This window comes from Pelodiscus sinensis, chromosome 22, assembly GCF_049634645.1.
Source record: "Pelodiscus sinensis isolate JC-2024 chromosome 22, ASM4963464v1, whole genome shotgun sequence".
NCBI lineage: Eukaryota > Metazoa > Chordata > Testudines > Trionychidae > Pelodiscus > Pelodiscus sinensis.
In genome coordinates this window covers 6,785,136-6,798,328 of record NC_134732.1, presented here as the reverse complement: position 1 = coordinate 6,798,328, position 13,193 = coordinate 6,785,136, and the positions used below count along the sequence as shown (strand labels likewise).

Genomic DNA, 13,193 nt, shown 5'->3' with positions numbered 1-13,193 from the left:
ACTGGCACAGTGCTGCCAGCAGCTCCTTGCTGGGGAATGTGTCTGAAGGACACTTCTCATCAGGTGTGTGCCTGAAAAGTGCAATGGGTGGTCTGAAATGATGGAGAGGTTTGAGTCTCATGTCCCTGTTGTATAGGAAAGCCCGGCTTGGCTGTCTGGCATGAGGCGACTTGGCAGATCTGAGCCTTTGTTTCCAATGATCGGTGCTACCCAGTGCCTCGGCTCCACACTATGCCAGGAGCTCCAGGTGGCGGGTGCCCCAGGATGCGTTGCAGTGCTCGATGTCCACACGTCTTTTAACCACCACCCTCTTACTCACATTGTAGCCACGGAGACCACGCAGGAGACGGTGGAGTCCCTGATGCAGAAGTTCAAGGAGAGTTTCCGCACCAACACGCCCATTGAGATCGGCCAACTCCAGCCAGCCCTGCGTAGCACATCGATGGGGAGGCGGAAACGCAGGAACAGACCCCGAGGTAGGATCCCCCTTGGGAGTGCTTCACATTTCCTCCTCCTGTCCCATTTCCCAGAGGCCAGTGCACAAGGCTGTGGCAAGCCAGGAGGGGATGCTCAGGGCTCCACTGGGGCCAGCAGTAAAAGTCACTTAAAGTTTCTTACAGGTGCTGTCCTCTTGCAACCCAGGGCCCTGCCAGCTCTTTCAATAGCTCCCTGCTGGCTTTTGCCACAGCTCAGCCTGTTATTGTGGAGCTGCGCACCAGGGCACCACCCGCTTCCTTTCCCCTCTGGCTGGGACTCTCTGTGCTCTTGGCCACAAAATCCCTCCACACCTCGGTGGAGGAGACAGTGCCTTGAGATGGTGTTGCTCAGATTGCAACAGGCTGTTGGGATAGGGATGTGAATGGTTAATCAGCTAACTGGTAAGCCTCACCCTTGCTGGTTCTGGTTAACCAGAAGGGTCTGGAGCTCCCTGGTTGGCACGGGCAGGGGGCTGCCCCAGCCCCACAGGGCTCACTGCAGGCACAGGCTGCTCTAGTCAGCCAGCCAGAGGAACCCCCATCTGTAGTGGCCCTGGTCCGGATTCCCACACTGCAGGAAGGGGCCTTTTTCCATGGCGGGGCCAACCACCCCACCTGCCCGGCCCTTAATCACTAATAAACAGAAAGTTTAGCTGGTTAACCAATTAAACACGGTTTTACATCCCTAGTGGTTGAGGAACGAGGGATGGATGTGAATGGGTCCCAAGTCTGATTCATTCTGGGCCTGATCCTGATTGGTGCTGATTTTCCCTTGCACCTTTACGCACCGTTAGCTCTTCTTGAAATGGGCAATAAGCTGAGGCTTATTGTGTTAATCTCTAAAGTTGTGGTTGCCTCATACCTGGCTGGGTTGAGCAATGGGAGTTTCAGGTAAATGAAATCAGATTTTGTGCAAATCTTTTTGATCTCTGGGGGCAAAATGGATTTCCGATCACCCCAAGTTCACGGATTTCTTCTGTGTTGCACATTTGCCTATCCTTGACCTATAGAAATAAAGGGGGAAAACCAGAGACATGCCACTTAACTATGCTGGGATAGATCTGCTGGAGAGATGGCTTTAGACAGACTGTTGGAAAAGTTTGTTTTGTGTGGTTTTGGTTTTTGTTAAGGATAATGGGGTTAGAATTAGCTTGTCCAGTATAGCTTGTGTATTTAGATTTCAAAGCATAATATAATGTGGCCTGAAGGATGGTTTGGTTGGTTGCACTGTTTCTCATCCCTTCCTGCCCCTTCCCACAAATGTCCTAATTTTTGGCTGGTTGAGATCCTGCTCTTATACCTTGTCAACTGTCATCTGAAGAAGTGGGTTGTGCCCATGAAAACTCATGATACCATCTACATGTTAGTCTTTATGGTGCTACTAGACTATTTGTTGTTTTTTAAGTGTTTCCTATTACGGACTAACCAGGCTACCCCTCTGAAGTAGGGGGTAGAGTTCTAGTCACAAGTAAGGGGCGATGTTGCTCTTTGTTGGGGGTATGGTGTAGCACTGATGTAAGTTCCTGGTTATTCTGCATTGTGAGTCTTGTACATTACCACCCCACACAGTGGTGCACTGCTGCTAATAACCTAGAACAGAAGTCACACATCTGGCTATTTACTGACTTGGGATAAAATGCGGAAATGTCAAATTTCTGCAAACCAGAAACCTGAATAAAACTTTGGCTCTGGTCCATTGGAATGTTTCAATAATTTTGAAACACATTCTCTTAACTCCAATTTTCAAACAAAAAGTCATTTTGAAATTATAAAAACAAAAATGTGAACAGTCTGGGAACTTCAATTTTTTCCTGTCAAGAAATCCTTCACAATGGGCCCTTTCCCTGCTAAAAAGTTTGGGCTTAGAGGGATCAGCATTCTCCTACCAAAAAAAAAAAAGTTGTGCAAAGTTCTCCGCCAGCTCCATTCTGAACCTTTCTTCGTCTCATGGCTCCGGATCCCAGAACGCTGCTCCGATTCCCAGGGTGCTTCAAAAGATTTCTGGCTTCTAAAGTTTGTGCATTTACATACCTGAGCTAGCCGAAATCTAGCTACTTTGGGTATTGGAGCAGCTTGCTCTTTAGAGAAGACTCCCCTCCCTCCACCCCAAACCAGTAACCTGAGTTCCAGGTGGCCTTGTTTAGGCCATGCTGAAGCTGCCCTGGTGTCCCTGCTTTGAACCCAAGCTGGCCTGAGTTAGGTTGGCTGTGCCTGCTAGTGACTGCAGCATAGATATGTCTGTGGAGAAGTGACATGCTCTCTGTGTCTCCAATGGGCTGCCGGGAGTTGAAGAGATTAAGGCTGCGGGGTGCGATGCATCTCTTTCCTCCGAGGAGGGTGGGGTCAGTCTGTGCGGGGCCAAATGACTGGAATGCTTGCACTACAGGGCTGTCAGTGAGCTAGCAGGGGTGAGGTACAGCCGGCCCCCTCCCGGGGTCAGAGCCTGCTCTGTAAGGAGAGGGTCTGGGCATGCAGTAGGAACATGGCGAGTCGAGTGTCTCAAGGACAGTTTCTGTCACTGCAGGGTGAAAATCCATTGTGCTGCCTTGCTAGTGAGACCTCCACTTGTGACTGGCCCCGTTTGCCTCTGGCCATTCTCTGCCCAGTCCCTGGGTACCAGACCTGCTGTGAGTCTGGAACGGTCCGAGTGGCTGTCAGGGATGATGTTTGATGCCTGCCTTCTCCTTCTGGCCCTGCAGTGTGTGATGGGCAGCATGGCCTCATTTGCAGCTGGTTCTGGCACAGTGTGGAGCGCACATGGCATCCTTGCGCTTCATTAACCCACTCGCCTCGCCATGGGGCCTTCAGCCTTTCTGGGGAAGGTGACTCCGCAGCAGAGAGATTGAGGGCCTGGCTTCCATACTGGCCATTAAGGCCTCAGTGTTTCTCCTCCATCTCTAACTCCCCCTCCTTTCTGGTGTCTCTGCTTTCTGCCCAGCTGTACAACCATGCACAGTACAGCACTCCTGCCACACTTGTGCTTCCTCTCTGCTATTCCTCTGCAGAGAAGAGGAGACCAGCTGGGCTGTAATGAATGTAAAGGGGGCTCTAGACTTAGGCTGCTGGACATGGAAAAATTCCTGTGGCTCTCCCTGACTCTCTAGTTTGCATATTGCTGAACTCATCTTGTTCTGCTTAGTGTAACACTCACATAGTAGTTATGTCTTCCTCCACAGGCTAGTCTGTTACAACTCAGTCAACTGGCGGAACTCCTTGCCAAAGGATGTTGTGAAGGCAAGGACTTTAGCAGGGTTCAAAAAAAAAAAAGAGCTAGATAGATTTATGGAAGCTAGGTCCACCAATGGCTATTAACCAGGATGGGCAGGAATGGGGTCCCTAGCCTCTGGTAACAGGTGTTAAGTAATAGATCACTTGATGATTATCTGTCCTGTTAATTCCCTCTGGGACACCTGGCATTGACCACTGTCGGAAGACAGGACACTGGGCTAGATAGACCTTTGGACTAACCCAGTATGCCCATTCTTGTGTTCTTATGGTAGCCTGCTAGTGCTACCAGCTAAAGGAGTTTGTCTTTTAACTCGTGTAGTAAAAATCGGTGGCTTGGTTCTAAAGTTCCAGGGTTCAAACTGTGCTGGTGGATGGCAGGGCTGGTGGATGGCTGGTGGAGGGTTGTTTTATGAATTTATGACATAGAGAACCTTCCCTTGATGCTCTTCGTCTTGGTGCCTAGTGCAGCGTGGGCTAGAAACTGCATGGCCATTTCTGCAGCAACGTTGGGAAGCCTGGGGAGAAATGCTTTCCTCACTGTTTACCGTGGGTTTAGTTTCTCTTTTATTTATGAGCCTGAAATGTGATCTTTTATTCTGGGTACATTTTCCTGTGGTAGAGGACTGGAGAGGGCTTGGTTTTTTTTTTTTTTTTGTTATCGCTTTGGCCATAAATTATTCACTCGGTGTAAAGAAAATGTCCTGACTCTTTAACTGGTTTAAATTATTTGGTTTCGTCTGTTGTAGTTACTCAAATATGCATCTCGGTATTTCAGAGCAAGCTGAAGGTGGATGACTTTGGAGTCAAACTGGCTGCCCTGTGAGATTCCCCTCCCCCATCACCTTTCCTCTCTCCTTCAAGGCCCTTGGCAGGAGAGGTTTTTCAGTCTCCTCAGCAGCTGAGCAAAGAAGGACACAGTGCTCCCTACCAACGACTGTCTTAGGTTGGCCAGCGGGCTTGCTCGAGCAGTCCAAACTGCTGCTCAGATCTCTAGGACGGAGCATCTGTCTCCTGGATAGCCTGACACCTCGTTTGCAATGGGTCTTCACTGCCCTGTGGCCACCTGACCAGTGACGAGATGTCTGCAGCTGTACCAGTCTCGCCCGCCGGTACCTGCTGAACCTCCCCCCGGGGGGGGGGTAGCCTTACTGCCACCCGCGCGCCCTTGCTGCGGGTCGTTGAGGTGCTCTTTCCAGCCTCGACTTCTCCCCACGGCCATGGGGCAGGGGAAAGGGGGGCCCGGGTCCACCCTCACTCACGGGCCCCAGCCCAGGGCCCTAAGGACATGGATCCGTCTAGCTCCGGTCCGGCTGATGGGGCGTCCTGCCGTAACTCGTCAGCCCACCAGCCCTAAGGGGCTCTGCCCTGAGCTGCTTCCTTTCCCCGCCCTGCCCCTCCCTCCCTCCCTCGCCGGGAGTTTCACCTTGCCTTTGGCCGACAGGCTGCCGGCGCTGCGTCCCCCTCACCCGGGGGGGGGTGGTCCCGCCTACCAGTTGGGGCCCCCGCCAGGCTCTTAGGTGCTGACTCGTGGTGCCACCCCTAGGGCTTCCACCCCTAGGGCTTCCACCTCTCTCCCCCCCCCTTTGCCGTGGCGGTGGCGTTTTTAAGCGTCCCGCCGCTTATGTCTTCTCTGACGTCATTGGCAAGCGCAGGGGCGGGGCTGGCCGGCTCCGCCGCGGTTTGTCTGACGCGTGGGGCTCTCCGGGCGGGGGAACGCCCCCGCGTTAGCCCTGCTCCTGCCGCTGCGCTCTGGGCGCCGCGCCAACGCGTCGGCCGGCTCTGTCAGCCCCGGTGTGGCATGCGAACATGCCTCGCAGCGCCGGGCTGCCTCTGCCCGGATGCTGAGCAGCGCCTGCTCGGCGGGATTCGCAGTGCGGGGCGATGCTGCCCCGTCACAGCAGCCTAACTCAGTTTTCCCTAATGCTTCCTTTTTTTTAATGTCCCCACACCATCGTAGTGAATACCCCTCCGCACTCCCTAGCTGATCCTTTCACACACACACATGCTGGTAGTTGGCCGTTCTTGGTCTGCTGGGCCTGCCAGAGCAATGTGAGGGAACTACCCAGAAGGCGCTAGCTTGAGAGCTCCCAGACTTTTCCCTCAGGCTCTCCTCAGCGGAAACAAACGATCCTTTGCTGGAATGTCCCTGCATCCAGCCCTCCCTTTCAGACACGTGCCCTCTGAGCGTGAGGGCAGCATGGAGACTGGAGAGCGGGACATGCTTGTGATCTTGGCCTTGGCATGGGGTTTCTGATGGCTCCAGCAATGTCACAGTGCCCCCTACCACCACACTCAATCTTCTCTCTAGGGGTTCGAACTAGGGTGGCTAATGTAGGCATTCGCACTTGCAAATGAAGCCCGGGATTTAAATATCTCCTGCTTTATTTGCATGTTCCCGGGCGCCACCATTCGCTCCTAATTCGAACTACTGTTACTCCTCCTGCAAGGAGGACGAGGGTGGCAGTGTAGACATACCCTAGGAGTCTGGTGTAGAGCTTTTCTCCCCTGACTCCTGCTCCCTCTGGGGGTATGTCTACACTACCACCCTAGTTCGAACTAGATTTGAATTTCCCGGGCTTCATTTGCATCTTGCCGGGCGCCGCCATTTTTAAATGTCCGCTAGTGCGGACTCCATGCCGCGCGGCTACACGTGGCACGGACTAGGTAGTTCGGACTAGGCTTCACGAGGAGTAACGGTAGTTCGGATTAGGAAGCCTAGTCCGAACTACCTAGTCCTTTCCGTGTGTAGCCGTGCGGCACGGAGTCCGCACTAGCGGACATTTAAAAATGGCGGCGCCCGGCAAGATGCAAATGAAGCCCGGGAAATTCAAATCCCAGGCTTCATTTGCAACTCCGGTTGTCTACATTAACCACCCTAGTTTCGAACTAGGATGGTAGTGTAGACATACTCTGGCTTAGGTCAGCAGGCTGATTTGCAACTAGAGATCACAGCTGCTTTGCCTATAAATCTTCCCCGGTAGCTTTTCCTAGTAGTTTGTTTTCCTGAAAGTGTCTGTCTCCTTCAGGGGGTTTGGGTGCGCATCGGAGCTATGTCGGGTTTCTTATTTCACAGCAGGCGGTGCCTGGCCCATCTGTGCAAAGCAGGTCTTCACAAGCCCGTATCTTGGAGGGGAGCGCTCCACTCTGGTCTCAGGTGGTGCTGGGGAAGGGGGGGGGGAAGGGTTAACCAGTCCTCTGGGTGTCTTCATGAACTTCAGTTTAACTTCTCCCGGGGGCAGTGAGGTGGGGTGAGTAGGCCAGTGACAGTGTTGTTAAAAAAGGGGCCCTTTTTCAGCCAGCAGAACTGAGGGAAGTGCCTGGAACTTGTGAGTCTGTGCATGTCAGCCAGGGTTGCTCAGCAAACTATGTCTTTAAACTTCCCCTGGCTCTCTCCACTCTTTGAGGGGCTGGCTCCACGCACCTCTGGGGATTTGCTCTCCAGCTGTTTCCTGTGTGTGTCCTTCGTTAGGGTGGAGGTTTGTTGGGGACCAAGCTGAGCCCTTTCACAGGGAGAGTTCTCTGCAGCAAGGAGGCTAAAATCCACCAGGAAATGGGACTGCGGCTCAAGGCCTAACAGCTAAAGGAGGAAAGAGGTGGATGGGAAGTGTGGTCAGAGGTTAGATTAGGGGCTGGAGGTTGGGACGGCAGAGTTCTGTGGTGATTCCCACTGATGCACAGCTCTCTCAGTTGTCCCATCCATAAAGTCAGGACCATGCTCTTCTCAGAAGGGGGCTGCGTGTTAAGGAGGCGCTGTGAGATCTTGGGTGGGAGGCTGAGTGTTGTTCCGAGACTCGTTTCTCAGGAAGGGCCTTCGTTAGAATGTCTCCTAGAGCCTTCTGATCTGGCTCCAACATGTTTCTCTCCAGGGAGGGACAAATACAGATCTTACTGCCTGTGCTCTCCCATTCTGGTGAGGCTCCATTTCCTCCAGGTGGTCTGTGTGCTGCACGGTCCCCCTGCACCCTCCCTCTCATCACTGAACATGCTCTCTGGGTCGGTAGGGATGCATAGAGGTTGAGTAGCAAGCTGCTTCAAGTATTCAGAAAGTAACATGTCCTGTGACTTTCAAAAGGTACCAGTGATTTTGAGCCCAGCTTGATATACCTTAGGCTACGTCTAGACTGCAAGCCTCTTTTGAAAGCGGCTTTTTCAAAAGATACTTTCGAAAAAGCCTCTTTTGATAAAGAGCATCTAGACTACAGCCAGTACTTTGAAAAAGCAAGCTGCTTTTTTGAAAGACAACACCCAGGCAGTCTGGATGCTCTCTTTCAAAAAGCACGGTTTGCATTACATAGCACCTTTTTTTGAAAGAGCACTTTCGAAAAAAGGCATTCTTCCTCATAAAACAAGGTTTTCCATGGTCGAAAAAACTGCCGTGTTCTTTCGATTTACTTTTGAAAGAATGCAGCAGCAGTCTAGACGCAGAGGAAGTTTTTTCGAAAAAAGGCCACTTTAAAAAAAACCAACAATAACAACGCTGTAGTCTAGAAACACTTAAAGAGGCCTGATTTTCAGAACAGGCTTACTGCCTGCCCCCTGAAAATCAAGCCCCTTCATCATATCTCAAATTACATTCCTCAAAACTTTGTGCTTTTGTGAAAACCTTGGCCAGGAGCTCTGTGATGCCTTTGCAACCAGGCATGTCTTTTTCTATTCCTTTCCCAGCTCCTCTCCCATTTTGGAAGTTTTTTGTTTTTATGGCTTGCGTTTAATTGCTCCTCTGGTGCGTTAGCGATTGGAACGCTATTGAACATTAAGGTGAAATGATGATATCACAACTCACTATGTTTGCATTTTACATGCATTTGCCAACACAAACCCTTCGCCTCATTAATTCTTTGCAATCCAATTTTTTTCTCCCCCTAAATGAAATTGTCCGTTTGGGATGCATTTATTTCGTTTTAACAGCCGCATGACAATTCTGTTGATGGAGTTTGCATCCAGCTTTGTTACTGGGTAGTGTCAGCTTGGCCTGACGGATGTGTGTGTGTAATTATTTTCTCGCAGTTTGATTTAATTAATGCTTAACCTCATCAGAGTCCTACAGCTGGAGTGCTGCCTCTGCAGGACCTGCTGGCGGCAGAAGGATTGCCTTTTTCCTGAGAGCCGCTGAGTGCCTGGCTTTAAAAACAACAACAAACTTCCACTGTGAGGGACCCCACCCCGCATACTTTATGAAATGGCCTTATGGACACAAATCTGCATAACTCAAAGATCCTTTAGACAAATTGCTTCAAATAACCTATCAATCTTAATGTCTTAATCTGCTGGATCTATTGATCTTATATTGGTGTCTGTATCGTTCTTGCCTGTAAAATTAGACATATGGAGTATGAAATGCTTTATGGTTTTAAATGTGCGAATGAAAGCCATCAAGGGTGTTTCTAGTGCTGGGATGCCTCGACCTTTGGGCAGTCATATGTAAGTAAATCGCTTTTGTCCTTTAGTCTTGGCAGTGGTTGGTCTTTGGAAGTCGCATGACCTCCCTAACTGGTAGGGACTGGCCAGGTAACTTGCCAGGTAAACAGGGAATCCTTAAAACAATGGGAAGTTTAGCAGGTACATTTTCTTTGGGCTGGCTGGACACAACCAAAGGAAGGAACCAAAGATCCCAGGGTGAGGAATAGCTCTGGTTTGGAAGGATTAGCTGGAAAAGAAACAGTTTTAGGGTGAGTTTGTAATGAGTTTATACTGAGGTTTTAGTATAGAATTAGCTAAGCGTCTTCTATTATTTTGAGTTTGTGATCTACTCTGCTCTGCCTGTTCTCACTTATTACCACTTAAATCTTACTGCTTGTACTTAATACAATCACTTGTATTTTCTATCAAGCCCAATGTTAATAATTGTTACCTAGGGGAGCAACCAGTGTGTACGTTCCCCCTTTCATTGCTAACGGGGGCTTACCTAAATAATTCATTTAGGGTGTGTCTAGACTACATGCCTCCATCGATGGAGGCATGTAGATTAGACAGATAGGCAAAGGGAAATGAAGCCGCGATTTAAATAATAAACAGCTGATCAGCTGTTTGCCGGCTCAGCGCGCTAGTCTGGACCTCCGCGCCGCCCTGAAAGCCCTTTATCGACATCCCCTTTATGCCTCGTAAGATGAGGTTTACCGGGGAGGTGGATAAAAGGCTTTGATGTCGGCAGGGGAGCGTCCAGACTAGCGCGCTGAGCTCAGTGCGGCAGCCATGTAAATTTAAATGAAGCCGCGATTATTTAAATCGCGACTTCATTTCCCTTTGCCAAATAAACAAATCTACATGCCTCCGTCGATGGAGCCATGTAGTTTAGACGTACCCTTAGGGTTTTGATCCCATTTGGGGAGTAGTATCCAGGAAGCTGGGTCCCAAACTGCATGTTCCTTGGACTTGAAGGATTTCAGTGTCTGTACTGCTTCTCGGGGTGGTGGGCAGGAATCTCAGCTCGGTGTCTTGGCTGGGAGAGACCAAGGAGCTGGCTCATCAGGACTGGGTGGTGAGAAGCCCCAAAGAGCAGGAAGGCGAGTGGCAGTGGCCTTGTCAGCACTCCGGAGGCCCCCCTGAGGGATCTTCTGTGTTTGCCCCCTGCCACAACCACCATCCAACTCAAGAAAATCAAATGGCAAAGAAACCTCCCTGTCGGTACTTCCCCCTGCCAACTGTGTTTACCTGGTTATCTGTTGCAAAATGCTTGACAATGTAGCACTACATTTCTATGGTTATCTGTTGTTTGTCATTGCACCTGATTTTTCACTAAGTCTTTCTAACAGCTACAGGAAAAGTCATATTTCTCTGAGGTCATTTTATTTTAAAAAATCCTTTCTGTTTATAGTACAACGTAACTTTATTTTGAATAATGCCACTTTCATAAAAACTCTCAGCGGAAACTCTTTTATCAAGTGCCATGTATTTAGAGTCAATACATAGAAGAAAGAGGAAAATAGAGATATAGGCACTATATCTATATATGCTATGATCTGTTCTGCTTTTACACTGCATTTCACTTTCTATGCCTCAGTTTCTCTGGCTGTGCTCTTAACCTTCCTTCATAACAGTGCTCTGTGGCATGAAGAGGTTGCAGAAGAGCTAAGTATGCATGTTACTGGTTGTGTAAAAACAGGGGAGTTGAGGAGAGCCGTGATTTTGAGGAGTCATGCTAGGCAAACCCATTGTAGGTTATAACTATAGCTGGGCATAATTGGTGGAGGTGTGTTTTCTTTAACAAAACTTTTTTTCAGAGAACAGTGCAGGCTTGGGTCAACCAAAACCTTTTTGTGAATTTGCCAAACTGTGTTGAGGGGGAGTCAAATAACACTCAACATTTTTGGGGGGAAGGAATCAATACATTTCTTTCAGCATTTTTAAAATGTTATGATTCTGTTTTTTTTTATTTGCATTTTATTTAAAAACTTAAACAAAGGCTCAAAATCTAAATAAAATGTTTCATTCAACATACGGAGTTTCCCCCAATGTTTTAGTTCATCAATTTTTAAAAATTTGTTCTGGGTAAAACTGAAACAATTTTTATCCACAATTTTATTTTTTCTCCTCCAAACTTCCAGCAAACCAAATCAAACCAAAAACCCACAAACAAAACCCAACCAGTTATTTGCACAGTTCTGCATATAGCAACAGAGATCCATCTCAATGTCAAGATGAATAAGGAGCTGACAAAGGTGTTTGAGGCCTGGAATGTGAAGCAAGTTAATCAGGTTATATTCTTAGGTCACATTTTTCAGTGATGGTGGTTGGTAAGTACAATAGACCCCTGTGACTATTGTTTAAATATGAATAAGAAAACTAATGTTTACATCAAGGTGTAAAACTCCAGATGTATTTATTAGTCTGAAGTGTGTGTCTCAAGGACATCTGTTAACTGATATGCTCATTGGATCAGTCGCCCTCTGTCTGGGTTCGCCTTGCTCTACTGTGGTAGCGTTATCAATGCACCAGTATGAATATTTCCCTTCTCTTGCTTTTCTAGCCAGTTTCATTTGTACGCTGCTCATGCTGGGGGAGTACTGGCATCAATGGGAGAGTGTTTGGTGGTAGATTGATCATGTCTCTATTATATATCGTGTCTTTATCGCTGCCTATCAAGCTGTCAGGTAGTGAAGACATGCTCTTAGATTCACTTTCTGCTGAAATGCAGCCTGCTCTGGTGTAGAACACAACAGCTGCAGCTAACAGAACCCACCCATCTCCTGTACAGTGCTTTAAAACTGGAAGTGAAGAATGTCATCATCAGCTGGACACACAGCATGGAATTTGAGGCGATAGAATATACTTGCCTCAGTTGGAACTCAGTGGAAATATGGAACTCCGTGCCCTCTGCAGGGAAGGAGTGTGCTATAACAGCTAGAACACAGGACTGGGAGTCAGGAAAATATGTCTTTGGATGCGTGACAGAGCCTGGCGTAGATACAAAATTTGTATCTGCATATGCATCTGTATCCCTAAACATGAGCCATGGATACCCCCATCGACATCGATATAAAGTGGCTATCCCTGTTTTTGCAGGGCTCTAGTGACACTATACAAATAGGGGTGTATGGCGCCCTCTACTGGGACAGATGGCTAAAAAGAGCACAACTGTGAGAAGTTTTTTTTAAACATGAGGATTGACAATCTCACCAAAAAACAAAACCAAGGGAACCCTGCTAAAGTCAGCTGAGGTATTCCAGCCTCTGAGTATGAAGCTCGTTGGTGGATAAAAGCCAGCACTGAACTCTGGCAGTTATCTAAATTGCCAAAGGTAAACAACGAGTTCAACGAGCATCTTTCCTTTTTAACATAAATAAGGGTATATCTACACTACCCCCCTAGTTCGAACTAGGGTGGTTAATGTAGGCAACCGGAGTTGCAAATGAAGCCCGGGATTTGAATTTCCCGGGCTTCATTTGCATATTGCCGGGCACCACCATTTTTAAATGTCTGCTCGTTCGGACTCCGTGCCCGCGGCTACACGCGGCACGAACTAGGTAGTTCAGATTAGGCTTCCTATTCTGAATTACTGTTACTCCTGTGGAACGAGGTGTACCAGTAGTTCGGAGTAGGAAGCCTAGTCCGAACTACCTAGTTCGTGCCGCGTGTAGCCGCGGGCACGGAGTCCGAACTAGCGGACATTTAAAAATGGCGGCGCCCGGCAATATGCAAATGAAGCCCGGGAAATTCAAATCCCGGGCTTCATTTGCAACTCCGGTTGCCTACATTAACCACCCTAGTTCGAACTAGGGGGGTAATGTATGCATACCGAACTTGCTAATGAAGCCCGGGATTTGAATTTCCCGGGCTTCATTAGCATAAAGCCGGCACCGCCATTTTTAAAAGCCGGCTAGTGCGAACCCCGTGCCGCGCGGCTACACGCGGCACGGACTAGATAGTTCGGATTAGGCTTCTAATCCGAACTATCTGTACGCCTCGTGGAACTAGGGGGGTAGTTCGAACTAGGGGGGTAGTGTAGACATACCCTAAGTGATTAATAGATCCTTCTGCCCAGGGATAACT

The 13,193-nt window shown here is 48.9% G+C and overlaps 1 protein-coding gene across 6 annotated transcripts in view; it reads left to right on the top strand.

Moving 5' to 3' along the window:
- ASTN2 (astrotactin 2) overlaps positions 1 to 13,193 on the top strand; it is a 730,659-nt gene that overhangs the window by 227,478 nt on the left and 489,988 nt on the right. For all 6 annotated transcript variants that reach the window (XM_075905850.1, XM_075905849.1, XM_075905851.1 and 3 more), the window contains one exon: positions 327 to 476. In XM_075905850.1, coding sequence (XP_075761965.1) covers positions 327 to 476 — 150 coding nt within the window. The remainder of the gene's footprint in view (positions 1 to 326; positions 477 to 13,193) is intronic.